Source organism: Drosophila miranda, assembly GCF_003369915.1.
Source record: "Drosophila miranda strain MSH22 chromosome Y unlocalized genomic scaffold, D.miranda_PacBio2.1 Contig_Y2_pilon, whole genome shotgun sequence".
NCBI classification, from domain to species: Eukaryota; Metazoa; Arthropoda; class Insecta; order Diptera; family Drosophilidae; genus Drosophila; species Drosophila miranda.
In genome coordinates, this window is record NW_022881614.1 from 8,646,809 (window position 1) to 8,665,858 (window position 19,050).

General features: G+C 41.8%; 1 protein-coding gene across 1 annotated transcript; it reads left to right on the top strand.

Annotated features, from left to right (window-relative positions):
• The first annotated feature begins 10,085 nt into the window (after window positions 1-10,085).
• LOC117193653 lies at window positions 10,086-16,055 on the top strand. Its single transcript, XM_033398392.1, has 2 exons — window positions 10,086-10,356; window positions 15,118-16,055. The coding sequence occupies exons 1-2, from the start codon at window positions 10,342-10,344 to the stop codon at window positions 15,676-15,678; spliced, it is 576 nt and encodes a 191-aa protein (XP_033254283.1). The 5' UTR covers window positions 10,086-10,341; the 3' UTR covers window positions 15,679-16,055.
• The last annotated feature ends 2,995 nt before the right edge of the window (window positions 16,056-19,050 follow it).

The following is a 19,050-nucleotide window of genomic DNA, read 5'->3' on the forward strand; positions in this document are numbered from 1 at the left end:
ATGGTGAAAGTTCCCGTTCAGATAAGCTAGAATTAAAGTATCAACCAAAACGCTCGACCATACGATTAAGGCAATTCTGGACCAAGGTAAAGAAGGTGCGAAAAAGACTTGTCTCGTCGGTCCTTTTGAGCTCCGATAACAGATTATTTATAGAACTAAGCATAGAAGAACAAAACTTCATGGCCTTGCTAGATTCGGGGGCGACGATAAGCTGTCTTGGAAGTGAAGCCGCTAAGTCGTTCGCGCAACACGCCAAGGCAAAGAAATGCTCCGGAAATATTCGAACGGCCAATAATGAATCTTGTAAGGTAGTAGCGAAAATTACAGTTCCCATAACTTTTCGCGATCATACTAAGGAGATAGAATTTTTCATAATACCCGCCTTGAAACAAAATGTGTATTTAGGGATTGATTTCTGGATAGAATTCGGTCTTGTAGCAAGACTTTTAACGGATAGATCGGTGGTACAAGAATTAGACGTAGGAAATGAAACCAGGGCTTCGGAATCCCCGCCAGTACACGATCTAAGCAAAGACCAAAAGGTTAGACTAGAATCCGTGATCCATTCGTTTCCTTCGTTTGAAAGGGAAGGATTAGGACGTACGAAAGCTATCCAACACACGATCGAAATGGTACCCGATAGACCAGTCAAACAACGCCATTGGCCGATTTCACCCGCGAAGGAAAAGTTAATGTTTGACGAAGTGGAGAAAATGCTGGCATTAGACGTGATCGAGGAATCGAATAGCTCCTGGAGTAGCAATTGCGTTTTAGTTAAGAAAGGTACGAAAAATCGATTATGTTTAGATTCTCGAGAAATTAATAAGAACACTCGCAAAGATGCCTACCCTTTACCACATATTGATGGCATTCTTAGTAGATTACCACCAGCCAAATACATAACGGGACTTGACATGAAACACGCATACTGGCAGATTCCTTTGGAAGAAAAATCTCGGCACTATACAGCTTTTACCATTCCCAATAGGCCGCTTTACCAGTATAAGGTAATGCCGTTTGGCTTAACTAATGCCGCTCAAACGTTGTGCCGACTTATGGATCAGGTGATACCTGCACACCTCAGGAATCGGGTTTTTGTCTATTTGGACGATTTACTGGTGCTCTCAGATGACTTTGATTCACACTTGGTGCTGTTACAAGAGGTAGCGATGCATTTGCGTAAGGCAAATCTCACGATTAATATAGCCAAGTCAAACTTTTGTATACGGGAGATTAAATATCTGGGGTTCATAATAGGTTATGGTCAGTTAAAGACAGATCCGGGGAAAATAAAATCCATAATGGAGTTCCCGATCCCAAAAACGGTGAAACAGATAAGGAGATTTCTAGGACTTGCTGGATGGTACAGACGCTTTGTCGATAACTATGCCACCGTCAGCTACCCCTTAACGGAACTACTAAAAAAGCATCAACCACTTAAGTGGAACGCATCAGCTGAAGAAGCTTTCAATAAACTCAAATCCTGCTTAACATCTGCTCCAATCCTAGCCACCCCCGATTTTAAGAAACCCTTTTTGTTAATATGTGACGCAAGCACCTTTGGTTTGGGCTGCGTACTAGCTCAATTAAACGAGGAAGGGATAGAATTACCTATAGCGTTTATGTCCGAGAAACTTTCCAAGGCGCAACGAAACTATTCGGTCACTGATCTCGAGTGCTTGGCAGTGATTAAAGGAATAAAGAAGTTTAGAGCTTACGTAGAAGGACAGGATTTCCAAGTTATAACGGACCATGCGTCCCTACAATGGCTTATGAGGCAAAAAGATTTGTCAGGTCGCTTGGCCCGCTGGGCTATAAAATTACAGGGATTTAATTTTCAAATATCACATCGAAAAGGGTCCGAAAACGTAGTGGCCGACGCGTTGTCACGCCAAGATGAACCCGAGGTAAGAGAGCTGAACGGCAACGGACCCATAGTCGACCTTACTTCTACAGAGTTTAAATCGAACGAATACATGGATCTAATAGAACACATAAGGCTTAATCAACTTAAGTTACCCGATTTGAAAATTGACGATAATTTGGTGTATAAAAGAACCGAACCATCTTCAGGGGACGAGATAGCAGATAAACAAACTTGGAAGCTTTGGATTCCATCAGGCCTTACCAACGATATAATTTCCAGGGCTCATGACCCCCCAGACGCTTCCCACAGTGGTATTGGGAAAACCGTTGAAAAGGTGAAAAGGTACTTGTTTTGGCCAAAAATGGTTACACAAATACGAGCCTATGTATCAAAATGCGACGTTTGTCGCCAGACCAAAAGTGCTAATGTCGTGCTAAGACCACCAATGGGTAAGCCAATGATTTCAGAAAGACCTTTTCAAAAGCTTTATCTAGATTTGTTGGGCCCGTATCCGCGTTCCAAGCAAGGGAATATTGGTATCTTAATAATTGTAGATCACAACACCAAATTTCATTTCTTATGTCCGCTCAAAAAGTTTACCTCAAGTAAAGTGTGTGACTTCCTAGAAAATATGTTATTTAGTACTTTCGGGGTCCCTGAGACTATACTTACCGATAATGGTTCGCAGTTTGTCTCTGGGAATTTCAAGTCATTTCTTACCAGATTCGGGGTAACTCACCGCTGCACTGCCATATATTCACCGCAAGCCAATGCCAGTGAACGGTTAAACCGATCCGTGTTAGCGGCTATAAGAGCGTACGTCGGCAAAGATCATACTAATTGGGACAACAAGTTACCTGAAATTAGTGCAGCGTTACGAGCCAATATCCATAGAAGCACAGGGTATTCGCCATATTTTCTTGCTTTTGGGCAGAATATGATTCTTAACGGAAAGGATTATGAACTACTTAGACGACTAAATCTCCTATCGGATGACACCAGAGTCGAATATCCAAAGGTAGTACAAGTATGTCGACAAGCCGCCCAACAAAAGGTAGCTGAATCACACGAGCAGAATGCGAGGACATACAACTTACGTAGCCGGGTCCGTCAACTTAAAGTCGGAGACGTCGTGTATGCCCGGAATTTTTGTCAGAGCAACGCTTTAAAAAAGTTCAGCGCTAAGCTGGCGCCTGTGTTTATATCAGCCAAGGTTATTCGCCGAGTGGGGACAATGTATTACCAATTAGCTAGCGAAGATAAGAAAAACTTAGGAGTCTATCACTTGAAAGATATTCAGCTTAAACCTTAGTAAATGGCCTTCTTCAGTTTAAGTCTCATTGTGAGAACAATTACGTCTTCAACTGTGGTGTAGGGGCCGAATTAAGGGAACGAGTGTAGAACATCACGGATAAGCATAGTTTTCTTTTGGTAATGCTTAAAAGTGCAGAGACATAGTAACTCCGAAAGTGGATCGTAAGCTGCAAGCTTTCCGAAAAGCTTTCTAAAGAGAGTCGGCGCGCAGCGCACGCATTTAAGCGAAAGACGTCACGTTTACCTTGACCCAAGAGAGTAGCGTAGCGTAGGGAGAGCATAGATTAAAAGCTTGCCCAAAAGTTCGCTCAAATGGGCGAAAGATCATCCGATTATGCAGTTTAAATTCCCAACATCATCCGATTATGCAGTTAAAGTTCCTAAGATCATCCGATTATGCAGTTAAAATTCCCCAAATATCATCCGATCTTCGAGCTTTTGGTTCGGTACCGCTTGGCTGAACTTGCAGAAGTTGGGCTGGAGTATTGACAAAGAATCGATTGATTAAAGCGGACGTGTTTGTGCTATACTCGGGAATAAATAAATATATATATATATATATTTAGCCAACGAACAGTTCTGGCAACTACGCCATACCTCGTGAACCGAGTTCAATAAAGACCCAGAATCAGGAGTAATTAACCAGGAAAGCAGTGTAAAGAAAAGAAAACATAGCTGGTATGTCCGTGATTAATTTGGAAAGTGTTCGTGGTAAAATATATATATATGAATTTGTGTTATAGGACGGCGGCCCGTAGCCACGGTACCGCTCGTGCGATCATCAGTCGCATAGGAGTGCATATACGGTGTGGTCTATGAGAGGAGTGTTGCCGGTGGATTGATAAGACAAGTAGTAAACCCGCGGGAGGCACCGAGCAGCGAAACCTGCAGCTTGACGTTGTCCGTCGAAAGCCTCAACAACCGTGTGGATGCACGGCGAAAACCAAGAGGCGCCTCCGGACCCTTATTTTTGGCGCCGTTGACGCCACCCGTTTATCGAGCCTCCAATGAGAGTGTAGTCCGCAGACCGACGTCAAATTTGATCGGCAACCTGAAGCCCAGCTAAGGAGTTAATTTACCCCATCTTCAAGTGATTTAGCTGCGCCAGCGACACCCAATAATGAACTCGAATTGATTGCATTATTGTTGGATTCTTCCGGAGGCGCAGTCCTACTCAGCCTGGCTGACATGTCTCTCGATCACGGCAATAGAGGACCATAGTTACTCGTGGATGTAACACAAGCCCCTTTTTCCTCTAGATTTCATGTGCCAGGCTAAAAACCATTCTCTTTCGTCACACGATGTATACAGTTTTATAGTTAGTTATGTAACACAGCCAACATAATGGTTTTTGGAAACTAATGGGTATGAGAGCAACATTAATTTTCCTTGAGATTACAAAGCAGTACACTCTAGTACGCTCATGTGCACATATACTCGTATTAAATATCTTTTCCTTTCCTTAGAATTATGCACCAACGTCATCATTGAGCTCAACGATCACGAATGGAAAAAGCGGTACTAGCCTACCAAAAGCGCTGTGAGTTTGTAAATAAGAACAAGTACATATATGCACTGAGCTGGGAAGTAACCTGCGTGTTACATGTAATTTTCTATTGATATTCCCTTTATAAATCCGTAACCATAATGTATTGGTACCTCTCACCCCTTTAGAATCTGTTACCCATATATGATGGTCATTTTTAAATCTTTATAATACTTAATATTTCTTCGCAATTCCTTACTAATATATTAAGCTATCGAGACACAACAAAAATGGATTTAATTATAAGTTAAGAAAACCCCCCCCCAAGAATTTAGTTATATGATTAGGGATTTATTGAAATATATATATATAATGATATTGATTTTGAAGTACAACCCTAATATGTTCTAAATTCAGTACTCCGCCCTCAGAAAGGCATGATCGAAGTGGTGGGATGATAACTGTTTAACGGTATTCAAGGGTCTATACGGTCAGGTTACCTGTATAGCATAGGTCGGGAGGGTAGAGAAGATAGAGATACTCACTAACACCGGAGTTTCTCATCAATTGAGTAGAGTAATTAATAAGTATGTCCACACTTTCCACAACCAACTTGTTAGTCCCATAACCAATTCCTTGCTCCGGTTAAACCTGGATTCTGTTGTTAGTTTTATGTTTGGTTCTTCTTTTTTTTTTATTATTATTTTATTATTTTTAAATGTGCACCTAAAACATTATGCGAGTGTGTGTCAGTATGTGATAGGAGAGAGTAGAACGAACCCCGACAATCCGGCGAGCTTAGTCAGAGCATAGCTAGAGGTGCACACGAAATCTCTTCATACTAGTATGGGTAAACGACAGCTATCCCACACCTGCACGCTACACTTCTCTGTACTGCACATCCTTAAACTCATATAAGACTTTCTTTAACTCTTCCCTCTCTTCGTCGTTTAAGTGTTCCAATCTTAATTGATTACATTCCCTTAATTCACTGTCTAGAGCGGAAGCGAAGTATTGATCTCCCTCTGGAGATGGGTCAAGGCACTTAGGTGCGATCTTCTCTTCTTTTGTAGAGGGATCAGTGCACTTCTGTGCGGTCTTGCCGGCTTCAATAGCTTCTCCACTCTGAATGATTGGGTACGACCTAGCTCCTAGTGTTACAGTGTCATTTCTGTAATCGATGACGGCTTTACTTGCCATCAAGTATTCTCTTCCTAATAAAATATCATAATTTTCGGAAAAGTGATGTATGTAAAACTTTTGTTCGGACGGACATGTTTTGTTCGCATTCCTCATTATACTCTTAGTTAAACGGACAGGTCCATTGATGGTATGGACCGTAAGGTTATCGTCTTTTATCTCGGAATCTGTATAATTTTCTTTCATGATGTTGATCGATGATCCCGAGTCAGCGATACACTTTAATATTCTTTTATTAATGGTAATGTTTATATAGGGTCCTCCTCGGTTTCTTCCGAGGCGGCTTGATGAAAATTTACGTCCATCTTCGTTTGGCCACTCTGGCTCTCCCTCCCTCTTTTAGTAGGTTGGTTGGGTCCACTCCCATTAGCTTGGTTTTGAGATATTTGCTAATTGAATGGATTCTGAGCCCTACCTTGATTCAAGGAATTTTTGAACTCATTGTATAATCCAGGATTTTGGGAATTTTAATTTTGATTTGTTCGATTAGTCTGACCTGTTCCAGATGTACTCTGAGTTTGATTGTGATAGTTAGTAGTATTATAATTTGGATAATAGTTTCCAACATTCTTTCGATTTGATTGAGACGATTTCGATTGATCTTTATTTGTACCTGAATCTGTTGTACTAGCTTCGTACAATCCATCTTCTTGTGCTGACTTCTTAAGATTAGACAATGTGGTAATATCTTTTCTTGCTAAGGTCATGAACATTCTGTCAGGAAGTTTTCGAGTAATGACATCTTTAATTGTGTTGTTCAAAGCGTTTTTATAAATGACATTATTTTCTGGTATGTTTTCTAAGTTTAGCTTATTGTTTATTAATAATGCTTTTATCTCTAATTCTTCTATAAACTTACGAAGACTGCCGTTGAATCTGGTGGTGTATAGTTGTCGTAAGAGTTCTTCATATGGTGTGTGATTTTTGAACTCGTTGATTAGCGCCGTCTTCAGTTCGAGCCACGTGTTGGGTTGTATCATTTGCGATATGCGTTGTGCCTCTCCTGACAGTTGGATCTCGGTCGATCCAAATAGGATCCTTTGTTGGCGAAGATCTTCAGTTGGATATAATCCGCATACATATTCGATTCGTTTGATAAATGAGCTTAGCTGTCGAGATGAACCGTCATAGGCAGGTATTTGTCTGATCGACAGCAGTGCCTGGTTCAAGTGGATTTCGCTCAATGATAGTGGTGGTAACGCCATGTTGTTGGTGTTGATTGGGTTTTGTTTTGTTTTCAGTAGTTTTTAACTTTATTTTGGTTCACTTGTAAGTTTTTTGATTTTGTATTTAGTGTTTCACTGTTCTTGGTGGATCACTATCTCCGCTTACTTCAGTTCACTTAATTTTAGTTTTGCAAATCGTATGTGCTCGTAACACATAGGTTCTTTGGTGGATTTCACAATTTTATTAACGATTCCGGGATTACGTGATCACAGTAATTAGAAATTACACAAGCTGACCATTACCGAAATATAGGAGTTAATTTTAAACGAAATCCTACCGACTGCGCCAGTTAAATATCCGCAACTCGAAATTTAGTTTTTAAAAAAGATTTTATTTTTAGTACTTAATTTCTTTATGTCACAAGATTGGTTGAATTCCCCGACTCAACAACAAGACTGCTTGTCTCAAACGGAACTGATCTCTCTGCTGCTGGCTAGTTTCCATGAGCCCTTCTCTTGGAACTCCCGAATCTGGCTTCGGGCGTTGCTTTCCTCGGCTGCATCTTCGTGTCGGTGGCGTACGTTCCTGGATCGATATTTGGGGATGCGTCGGCTTTTATGAAAGGCATCCACTGCTGGCGATCGGTGTTGCATTACATGACGGAGCTAGGAATGTGATACTCCTTGGTTTTATGTCTAGCTTTGATTGGTCCTCATAAGTGGCGTGATTCTAAAGAATCGATTTCTCGAGAGTGGCGTGATTCTAATGTTGATGAAACAATGTGGTCCATTGTTTATATTATGGGGGCCCTAGCTTGGAGTATGGGAAGAAACAGTTATTGATTCTTGAGTGGGGTTCTGTTACTTGTGTGGATGGGGTGGATGAATTGTACATAAACATAATGTGTATGGGATGTGGGGAATTATGGATATGTCACTATATATAATATATAGAAGGTTGAATCAGTTCGGATCGTCCCAACCCGATTTCTTTATGTGTAAATTAAATAACTGCGGTAGCGGATTGCGTTTTTAAAAAGTTTTTATTTAACTTTTAAATTTACAGATATAGATTTAAGTTGAGGGTCACAAAGGATTGAACTTTTTATACCCGATACTCAAAATGAGTATTGGGGTATATTAGATTTGCGGTAAAAGTGGATGTGTGTAACGTCCAAAAGGAATCGTTTCCGACCCCATAAAGTATATATATTCTTGATCAGCATCAATAGCCGAGTCGATTGAGCCCTGTCTGTCTGTCCGTCTGTCCGTCTGTCCGTCCCCTTCAGCGCCTAGTGCTCAAAGACTATAAGAGCTAGAGCAACGATGTTTTGGATCCAGACTTCTGTGATATGTCACTGCTACAAAAATATTTCAAAACTTCGCCCCGCCCACTTCCGCCCCCACAAAGGACGAAAATCTGTGGCATCCACAATTTTAAAGATATGAGAAAACCAAAAACGTAGTTGTAGAGAATGACCATATCTTTAAGACTGCGGAATCTGAATTGGATCGTATTATTATTATAGCCAGCATCAAGAAAACAATTTCATTTTTTCTCGCCCTGTCTCTCTCTGGGGATATTCAAAAATCTCAGAGACTATTAAGGCTAGAGTAACCAAATTTGGTATCCGCACTCCTGTTCGATCTTACTATAAAACGTGTATCTCAAAATTTCGCCCCACCCCCTTCCGCCCACACAAAGGACGAAAATCTGTTGCATCCACAATATTGCACATTCGAGAAAACTAAAAACGCAGAATCATAGATAATGACCATATCTATCAGATTGCTGAATCTGGATCAGATCAGATCATTTTTATAGCCAATAGGAACAAATCAATTTGCAGTGGCTACGCAGCGCCCGACGTCACGCTCAGACTGATTTTCTGTCTCTCTAGCACGCACTCTTTGTCGTGTCGTTTAATATTAGCGGCGTCTGCCGGAGGAGAGCCATACTGACTTAGTATCGGGTATAACCGTAGAGTTGCGGTGTCCGCAGCAACTCACAACGTTCCCCCTCGTTGATCTTTGCATCGTCGATCCCTTTCGGGAATTGTTTTTCTATAAACATCTCAATTGATTTCGCCATCCCGAGTATTGCATTTTGTCATCCAAAGAGAGAACTGTAAAATGCCCAAAGTGCAGGATCTGCAGAAAGCCGGGTGTGAGTTTGTTTATGGGAAGCCGGGTGTGGGCAAACATTGTTTTTCCATTTAGGCGAGTGTCAAAGATTGGGATTGTGGCGGGAGCCATTGAGATTGTACATCTTAGAAATCAATTAGGCGGAGGCCCAAGATTGAAATTGTTTTCGTTTTAGAAAGCCAAAGATTGTTTACAACTCGTATAAGAGCTCAATAGAATTGAGTACGTTAACTCCCCCCATTCTTAAATGTTTCGTCCCGATACATTTTGAAGTTCTGATAGAGCTCTAATTTCTTCTGATAGTATTTGAATGCTGCTTTCCACTATTTCTTCTGTCGGTATTCTTATTGATTTAATTAGTACAAATTTGATTAATTTATAGCCGAAGTAAAATAACATTATCAATATCAAAATGATTAAAAATAATGTTGTTAATGGTAAGGCCGTATTACCTAATGTTATAAGGGGATTTAAAATATTAACATTATCAAAAGAAAATTGTTTATCATTCGATTGTACATAATCAACTAATTCAAAATCGCTATATCTATGATGCGATATGTATTTTAGAATTTTACCCTTATCATTTATGTGGGTTGTATTAGTTATTATAATTGTGTTGTTGAATATAAGGAGATACGAACCTACCAAAGAAGTATTTGTTGCAGCAGACGATCGTAATTACCCTATCGTAGCGTGTGCGATGTTGTGAGCAGAGCTTTTGCTCTCACACGCCGCGCTCTTGTACTGCTCTCTGCGCATTCAAGATCGGCTCGACGGTGGAGTCGGGGAGTTTTGCTATCTCTGGCTGCGACCAGTCCAATAAATGCTTTGAAGTCGAGCACTTGTTTTTTTTTAGTCATACATTATCTGACAATTTAACGTAAAAACCGAAACTATAGCCCGCTGGACCGGAGTCATCATCACGTTTGTTTTTGGAAAAAGTCTTCCGAATTTTCATTGGCGCCCGAGCAGGGACATCGGCATCCAGCATTTCGTGGAAATTCGCACGACAAACCAGTGACCTACAGTGCATCTTCGTTGTCTCGGCACAAGTCATTGGTTTTTTTGTTCTGTTGCGAATAGAGCTCTAGCTGGCTGGTTTTGTGCGACAAATTGGATTCATCTTTACTCAACAAAAAAGGAAAGTGTTCGGCTAATCTATGCCGAATTCTCAGGTATTTAGTGCGAAAAAAATTTAGTGCTAGAACCAAGCCACCATTTTGTGCGCTGTGTTTCTCTATTTGGCCACTGATCTCAATTTCATTGGCACCTCGTTGAATTGGAATACCAATTAAATAAAACACAAAGTAATAAAATAAACCAAAGTGAACAGCCAGCAACATAAAATATTTATTATATGCGGAATATTGGTGGATTGAAGAAAAGTGCAAATTGATGAGGGTTTACGGTACTTGCTAATCAGACGCTCCGGTCATTGCCGCTGTTTTCAATTCTCTTTTGCGAAGTACCGCTTATTGGTGCTGCCTTTACTTCGGTAACGCTATCGTTGCGCCAAATTGTGCATAATTTGGCTGCGTTTGGTTGTGTGCATTGGCAGCATAATTTGTGTTTGTTTCGCTGCGTTAACCCTTTGAAGCCGATACATAGTTTTTTGTGGAAATTTCGCGTTCTTTCATAGTTTTTTGCATACCCTACAGTATTTGTGTTAACCATTGTCTAAACCCAGTGCATTACTTTCCGACCCTTGAAGTAAGAGAAAGCGCCAGAATGAGTGAAAAGGAAAGGGAAATTGTTACCAGGGAAGGAGGTTCAAAAGAAGGAGGGGGTCCAAAAGTCCTGCAAAAGTTAGCAACAGCAATGCAAAGACACGATAGGGTGATGGGCGATCTAAGGCGTGTGAAAACGGCCTTTGAAGAAAAAACTATTTCGTTCGACTCTCTTCAAATTAAATGCAGACTCGAGCTGATCGAAAATTATTGTGAAAAGTTGATGGATATACAGGCAGACGTGGATTGTTTAAATCCCAGCAACGATCTACGAGCATCGGTCGAGGATATGTGTGTTACCACAAAGGCTCTGTGCATGTCTGCACTTAAAGAACCCGAAACTCAGCGAATACAGAGGAGGGATAGGAGTAGCCAGCGTCATTCATCACATCTGCCTAAAATGAATCTCCCCAAGTTTAGTGGAAAACATTCTCAATTTAAAAACTTTATAAGCCTTTTCGAGAGTTTGGTGCATAACGACTCAATATTATCAAATGTGGAAAAATTCAACCACTTACTGTCGTGTCTCGTTGACGATGCATTGGGAACAGTGAAGGCGTTTCAGATCTCTGCAGACAATTATGAGAAGGCTCTTGATAGTTTGAAGGAGGTTTACGACAAAAAATATTTGATCTTTTCTGATACTGTTTCGCAGTTGTTTGACATTCCCAGCACAACAAAAGCTTCTGCTTCATGCCTTAGGTCCCTCATTGACACGGTGTCAGCCATATATTCTTCTCTGCAGTCGTTAGGAAGTGAAAAAGACATAAATAGCGCGATGCTAATTCACATAGCCCTGTCTAAAGTAGATCCCACAACGAAGTCTCGGTTCGAAGAGCAACTGGATTACGATAAACTACCGTCTTGGTCCGAGTGCGCAGCCCAGCTGAATCGGCGCTATCAGCATCTAGCTGCCGAAGAGTCAACACGGAATAAGGGTAAAACTAAACAAGAGACAAGTAAAGGACCCACTAAATCGTCATTTTCATGTGCAAAGACGGATAGGCGAGCTGATTCGAAATGTAGCTATTGCCACGCGGGGAATCATACCATAAGCAATTGTCAATCGTTTAGTGCTCTTCCTGTTCTTCAACGGGTCGTTATCACCAAGCAACTCCGACTGTGCATAAATTGTTTGAAGCCAGGTCATACAGTGACGAGGTGCAAGACAGCAAAATGTCGAGTGTGCTCTAAGCCCCATTACACTCTGCTTCATCGATACGGGGTTGAGCCACAGCAAAATGGGCCTAGTTCTGTGCCAGTAGAACATTCGTCATCGTCTGAGCCTCAGACAGCTTATTCTAGTCACGTTGCTAGTGCTGACCAGGTTATTCTTGCTACCGCTGTTGTAAAGGTGCAAGATCGGTCCGGACAATTTCAGTATGCACGGGCACTTCTAGATTCCGGCTCCCAAATAAATTTTATATCCGAGGATCTAGCCCAGCGCTTACGATTGCGCCGTGATGAGTCGTGCCTTAATATCACAACTGTTGGAAAAAACTCGTCCGTCATAAAGCACAAGATTCATACTTCTGTCCAATCTCGTATCAACGATCACAACTTTGATTCCGATTTTTGGGTGTTAAGGTCGATTTCCACATACCAACCCGATCATGTTGTCAATTTCGCCCAATGAAAGATACCAGCAAACCTGCAGATGGCAGACCCGCAGTTTTACTCTCTGGTGGAGCGCTTTTGGGAATTGGAACAGGTTCCAGAGAAGTCGAAGGCTGTATATACAGCTGAACAATTGGTTTGCGAACAAAATTTTAAGCAGACTTTACGCAGGCTCGAATCGGGTCGTTTTGAAGTGGGGCTGCCACTTAAAATAAATCCCAACGTGTTGGGTTTCTCGTTCGAGACGGCAAAACGCCGCTTTCTATCCCTAGAACGCAGACTTGCACTAGATCAGGATTTGCATGATCTGTATATGGAGTTTATGAAAGAGTATCTCATCCTTGGCCACATGTCATTGCTTCCAGACACTCCTCCAGGACGCCATTACTACATTCCACATCAATGTGTCCTGAGACCTGATAGTAAAAACACCAAGCTACGCGTTGTTTTCGAAGCATCGAGCAAAACATCGACTTCAATCTCATTCAATGAGACTTTGATGGTGGGTGAAACTATTCAGAGGGAGCTTTACGCAACTCTTGCCCGATTTCGATTAAATCGTTTTGCGCTCACAGCTGACATCTCCAAAATGTATAGGCAAGTTCAGGTCGCCGAAGAAGACCGAAATTTCCAATTGATTCTGTGGAGGGATAAGGCAAATGTAGATGTTCAAACGTATCGCCTGAATACGGTTACTTATGGGACAGCCTCAGCTCCATTTCTGGCCATCCGCTGTCTCGTTGAATTGGCAGACGTTTATGCTGAGTCCCATCCTATTGCATCACAAGTCATACAAAGTGACTTTTACGTCGATCATATGCTTACTGGAGCAAACAGTCTGGAAGATTTAGAACGTATTCGGCTGGAAGTGTGTGAGGTCTTAGAATCCGGGGGTTTTAAGTTGGCCAAGTGGGCGTCAAATCATCCCCAGCTGCTGTCCGATAGTGGCCAAGAGAAATCGCTGCAGTTTGATCCTTCGTCGTCTGTTAAAACGCTCGGAATTAGATGGAATCCGCAAAACGATTTGTTCCATTATCATTTAGATGAATCATTTGATTCATTGACCCCTACAAAGCGAAACATTTTGTCAGTTGCGTCCCGATTGTTCGACCCATTAGGGTTATTATGTCCCTTAATAACGAGGGCAAAAATATTGCTGCAGCAATTGTGGCGGCAAAAGTTGGATTGGGACGAGTCGGTTCCCATGAGTTTGCACACGAGTTGGAACCACTTCAAGCAAAATTTGTTTGAATTAGACAAGATAACCATACCTCGCTACATTGGCCTTCCCACGCATAAAAGCGTTCAGATTCACGGATTCGCAGACGCATCAGGTGAAGCGTACGGATGCTGCATTTACATCCGTACCAGTGATGTACGGATCGTTCCTCTCAAAACGAAATCGATTCCAAGACTCGAATTGTGCGCAGCACTCCTGTTATCCACTTTATGGGCTCAAGTAAAACCGCTCCTGGACAAGTTCATGATCGAAAGTGTGAACTTTTGGTCGGACTCCCAAGTCACCTTGTACTGGCTGGAAAGGGATCCAGCCACGCTCGCAACGTTTGTGGCCAATAGGCTTGCTGAAATCTAGGAATCGTCAAGCGGTGTGACTTGGCGGCACGTTCCTACTGAGCAAAACCCAGCCGATTTGGTGTCACGTGGCACAGACGTAGACGGTGTAACGTGCTCATTGTGGACTGAGGGTCCCCAATTTCTGCTCAGGAATTCTGAGGAGTGGCCATGTCTACATCAGGTTGAGTTGTCCCCAGAAATGGAACGGTCGGAAAACAAGAAGTGTTTGGCAACAAATTCAGTGGCAAAGTGTCAGGCCAATGATTTCATCGAGTTGATTGAAAGATGCTCTTCCTTTGTGAAATTGCTTCGGATTATGGCATATGTAAACCGGTTCCTACAAGGAAGCAAGCGTAGTCGAGAGGTCGTTCTGTCAGCCAAAGAACTTAAGGTCTCATTTCTAAGGGTGGTAGAAGTAGTCCAAAGACACGAGTTGGGACCAGAATTCCACAAGCTAGCGAGGTCGGAAATCCTGTCACCGCATCTTCAACGACTAAACCCGTTCATACATACGAGCGAACTCGACGGAGTAACGCTGCGACTGATTCGAGTGGGAGGAAGGTTGCTCAACGCAGAGATTCCGTATGACGCCAAGTTTCCTCTGCTGCTGTCGCAAAAGTCGCAGTTCGTGACGCTTTATCTTCGCAATTTGCATCGGACTCACTACCATGCAGGCGCCAAAGTCATGGTTTCGTTGCTAAGGCAGCAGATATGGCTAATCAATGCTCGAGAAGCATGTACAAGGATCCTGAGAAATTGTGTGCACTGCTTCCGATACAAGCCAGTCCTACAGGGACAGATCATGGAAAACCTGCCAGCTGATAGAGTGCGAAGAGCTCGGCCCTTTTTGATTTGTGGGGTAGATTTCTGCGGCCCATTCTACGTGTCTCTCAAGATTCGCGGCAGGCCCCCTATTAAGACATATGTAGCCGTCTTCGTCTGCTTTGTTTCAAAGGCTGTTCACCTGGAGCTTGTAGCAGACTTGTCCACTGATAGTTTTTTATCTGTTTTTAAAAGGTTCATCGGGAGAAGAGGCCTTCCGGAGAAGGTGTACAGCGACAACGCCACCAACTTCGTGGGCGCGAGCAAGGTGCTGAACGAGCTGCATCAAGCGTACCAGAGGGACCAGGACCGGCTCAAGGCGTACGCAGCGCGCCAAGGCGTCGAGCACCACACTTCGGCGGATTGTGGGAGGCAGCCGTCAAATCAGCCAAGCAGAGGTTGGTACGCGGAGTGGGCAACGCCAAGCTCACCGCGGACGAGCTGTGCACCCACCTGGTAGAGGTAGAGGCTCTTCTGAACTCCCGGCCAATCGCGTCCCCAGGCAACGATCCCAGCGATGGAGAAGCGCTAACGCCAGGGCACCTGCTGATCGGGCAGCCGCTTCTTTCGCTGCCGCCCGAATCAGATCACGACGACAGATGCAGCAGGGGAAGCTTCGCGTACTTGAAGCGGTGGCGAATGCTGTCAGCGCTCAAGCAGCAGTTTTGTCATTGCTGGTCCAAGGACTACGTGGTCAGCCTGCAGAAGCGTCACCAGTGGGCTACCAAAGGGCCAGACTTGGACATTGCTGTCTAGTGCTCGTCCACGAGGACAACACACCGCCACAGAAGCGGACCACAGGACGAGTGGTGGCCGCAATCAAGGGAGAAGATGGGAGAGTGCGCGTCGCCGAGGTGCGAACACCCGCGGGCGTAATTAAACGCCCCATACACAAATTGGCAAAACTGCCAATAGACGGTTGAAGCACCGGAGGTCTTCAACGGGGCCGGAATGTTGCAGCAGACGATCGTAATTACCCTATCGTAGCGTGTGCGATGTTGTGAGCAGAGCTTTTGCTCTCACACGCCGCGCTCTTGTACTGCTCTCTGCGCATTCAAGATCGGCTCGACGGTGGAGTCGGGGGGGTTTGCTATCTCTGGCTGCGACCAGTCCAATAAATGCTTTGAAGTCGAGCACTTGCTTTTTTTTTAGTCATACATTACCTGACAATTTAACGTAAAAACCGAAACTAGAGCCCGCTGGACCGGAGTCATCATCACGTTTGTTTTTGGAAAAGTCTTCCGAATTTTCAGTATTGTCTACGTTATTTTTGCCTGAGACTAATATGGCACCATCCTGAATGACGTCTATTTCTTTGTTTTTTTCCCTTTTTTTTTAGTGCAGTTGGCTTTAAAGCCATTAACTAAATTGGTGAAACAGGTCTTCTTTAAATTTATTTGTGCGTAATTGTTAAAAGTTTCACTTTTAAAATTATTCATTAAATAGTATTTCTCCTTACATTCACAAACTTTTTCACTTATAACTAACATTCCATCATTTTGTGAGATGGCTCTTGCATGGTAAAACTTGCAAATATCATTAATTTGAGGATATTTTATATAAATGATTATTAAATCTGCATTTCGAATTATTTTAACCGTTGCAATGTCCAGTAGATCAGACAGTTCAACAGGTTTTTTTCATGCTTATAAATGTCCTCTATTTCATTTTTATTTAATATATTGTTGTATTGAAAATGTTTACTTTTAAGAGGGTTATGGTATCAAATAAATTTAGTAGGTCAAAAGTTATTAATTTTAAACGATGCTTTCTCAGTATCGTTTCTTCATTGAAGATGACATTTTTTAATGAATTTGATAGCAATTCAATTTCTTTGAAAAATTTGGAATTTATTATAAATTGTTTATTATTATTTTCAGTTAATTCATTTACTTTATTTTGTATTTTCAAAAAGTCGTCATGATCAGGGCTGCCTGCTATCCATTTCCAAATGGTACCTAATTCATTAATTCCCCTTCATTCCGTTTTGGAACTAATTCTGAAATCATTAATTTTAATAGACTTAAGTCCATTGATATTTCCCACTCATCGTCTGAATTAATTGATTTGTTGACATATTTGGATTCTATATCAATTACATATCTCTCTATAAAAACTCAAATTAGTAATATGGAAAAGTTCGGCGTATGTTTCATAAGTGTAAACGTCTCTGTCGTCTTTGAGCAATAGATAGTCACTATGCGTATATTCAATTACTTCCGAAGTCGTCCATATAACAAAAGTCAGTATAAGTATATTCGCATACTTTTTCTGGAAAAATGGAAAGCATTTCCTTAATATTTAATGTTATCTTTATGTATAATTCTGTTTCTATTGTTGATTATAATTTTATTCGGTCGATTTTCCTTAACTACCTGCTTTTTGTATTTATTTCTTTCCCCGAATTTCTTCTCATAAACTACTTCTCCTATTTTATATTCTTTTTCTCTTCTATCTTTGTTATGTAGCTTAAGCATTTTGGTCTGAGCTTCCTTAAGTAATATTGGATTATTTTTGTGCTCTATTTTGTTATACAACATGTCATATGGCATTTGATTGGACGTTGAATGTATCGTCAGGTTATATTTCAGTGCCGCCCTTATTATTATTTCCGAATAATCTGTTAGATTTAGTTCATCCTTGATGCACCGCGCTATTTCTGTTAGTGTGGAATGTACCCTTTCTACCTGACCATTTGAGGTGCTGTGTCTGGGATCAGCATAATAAATATTTAAGTTACTTCTTTGTATGAATGATCTAAATTGTGCTGAAGTAAAGCTTGGTTCGTTGTCAGTCATTAATGATGTTGCTAACGGAAAGTGTTGCAAAATTTCCATTACCTTATTTTCAATGTTTAATTTACTTTGGATTTCCTTGACCACCAAGTATTTGGAATAAGAGTCTATACAAGTTATCAATGTTAGGTTTTGGGCTAGTATATGTCTAAGTGTAATTGATCTCCTTCTTTTGCTGGAATGGGAGCTTCCCCAATTGGAACTTTTACACGGTGTCTGTGATATTTGTTTTTGTTACAGATCTCACAATTTTTATACCCGATACTCAAAATGAGTATTGGGGTATATTAGATTTGTTATACCCGATACTCAAAATGAGTATTGGGGTATATTAGATTTGTGGTAAAAGTGGATGTGTGTAACGTCCAGAAGGAATCGTTTCCGACCCCATAAAGTATATATATTCTTGATCAGCATCAATAGCCGAGTCGATTGAGCCATGTCTGTCTGTCCGTCTGTCCGTCCGTCCGTCTGTCCGTCCGTCCGTCTGTCCGTCTGTCCGTCCCCTTCAGTGCCTAGTGCTCAAAGACTATAAGAAATAGAGCAACGTTGATTTGGATCCAGACTTCTGTGATATGTCACTGCTACAAGAATATTTCAAAACTTTGCCCCGCCCACTTCCGCCCCCACAAAGGGCGAAAATCTGTGGCATCCACAATTTCGACGATACGAGAAAACCAAAAACGCAGAACCGTAGAAGATGACTATATGTTCTAGAATGTAAAATCTCAACCAGATCGTATAATTATTATAGCCAGAATCAAGAAAACAATTTCATTCTTTCTCGCTCTGTCTCTCTCTAACACACAGGTTTCATGGTCGGTTTTGCCAATTGAAAAATATGAGTTCAAGGATCTCAGAACCTATAAGAGCTAGAGCAACCAAATTTGGTATCCACACTCCTGTGATATCGGACCTTGACCGTTTCCTATCGAAATTTCGCCACACCCCCTACAGCCCCCGCAAAAGACAAAAATCTGGGGCATCCACAAATCTCAGAGACTATTAAAGCTAGAGTAACCAAATTTGGTATCCGCACATCTGTTAGATCTCACTATAAAACGTTTATCTCAGAATTTCGCCTCACCCCCTTCCGCCTCCACAAAGGACGAAAATCTGTTGCATCCACAATATTGCAGATTCGAGAAAACTAAAAAAGCAGAATCGTAGATAATGACCATATCTATCAGATTGCTGAATCTGGATCAGATCGAATTGTTTTTATAGCCAAAAGCAAGAAATCAATTTGCAGTGGCTACGCAGCGCCCGACGTCACGCTCAGACTGATTTTCTGTCTCTCTCGCACGCACTCCTTGTCGTGTCGTTTAATATT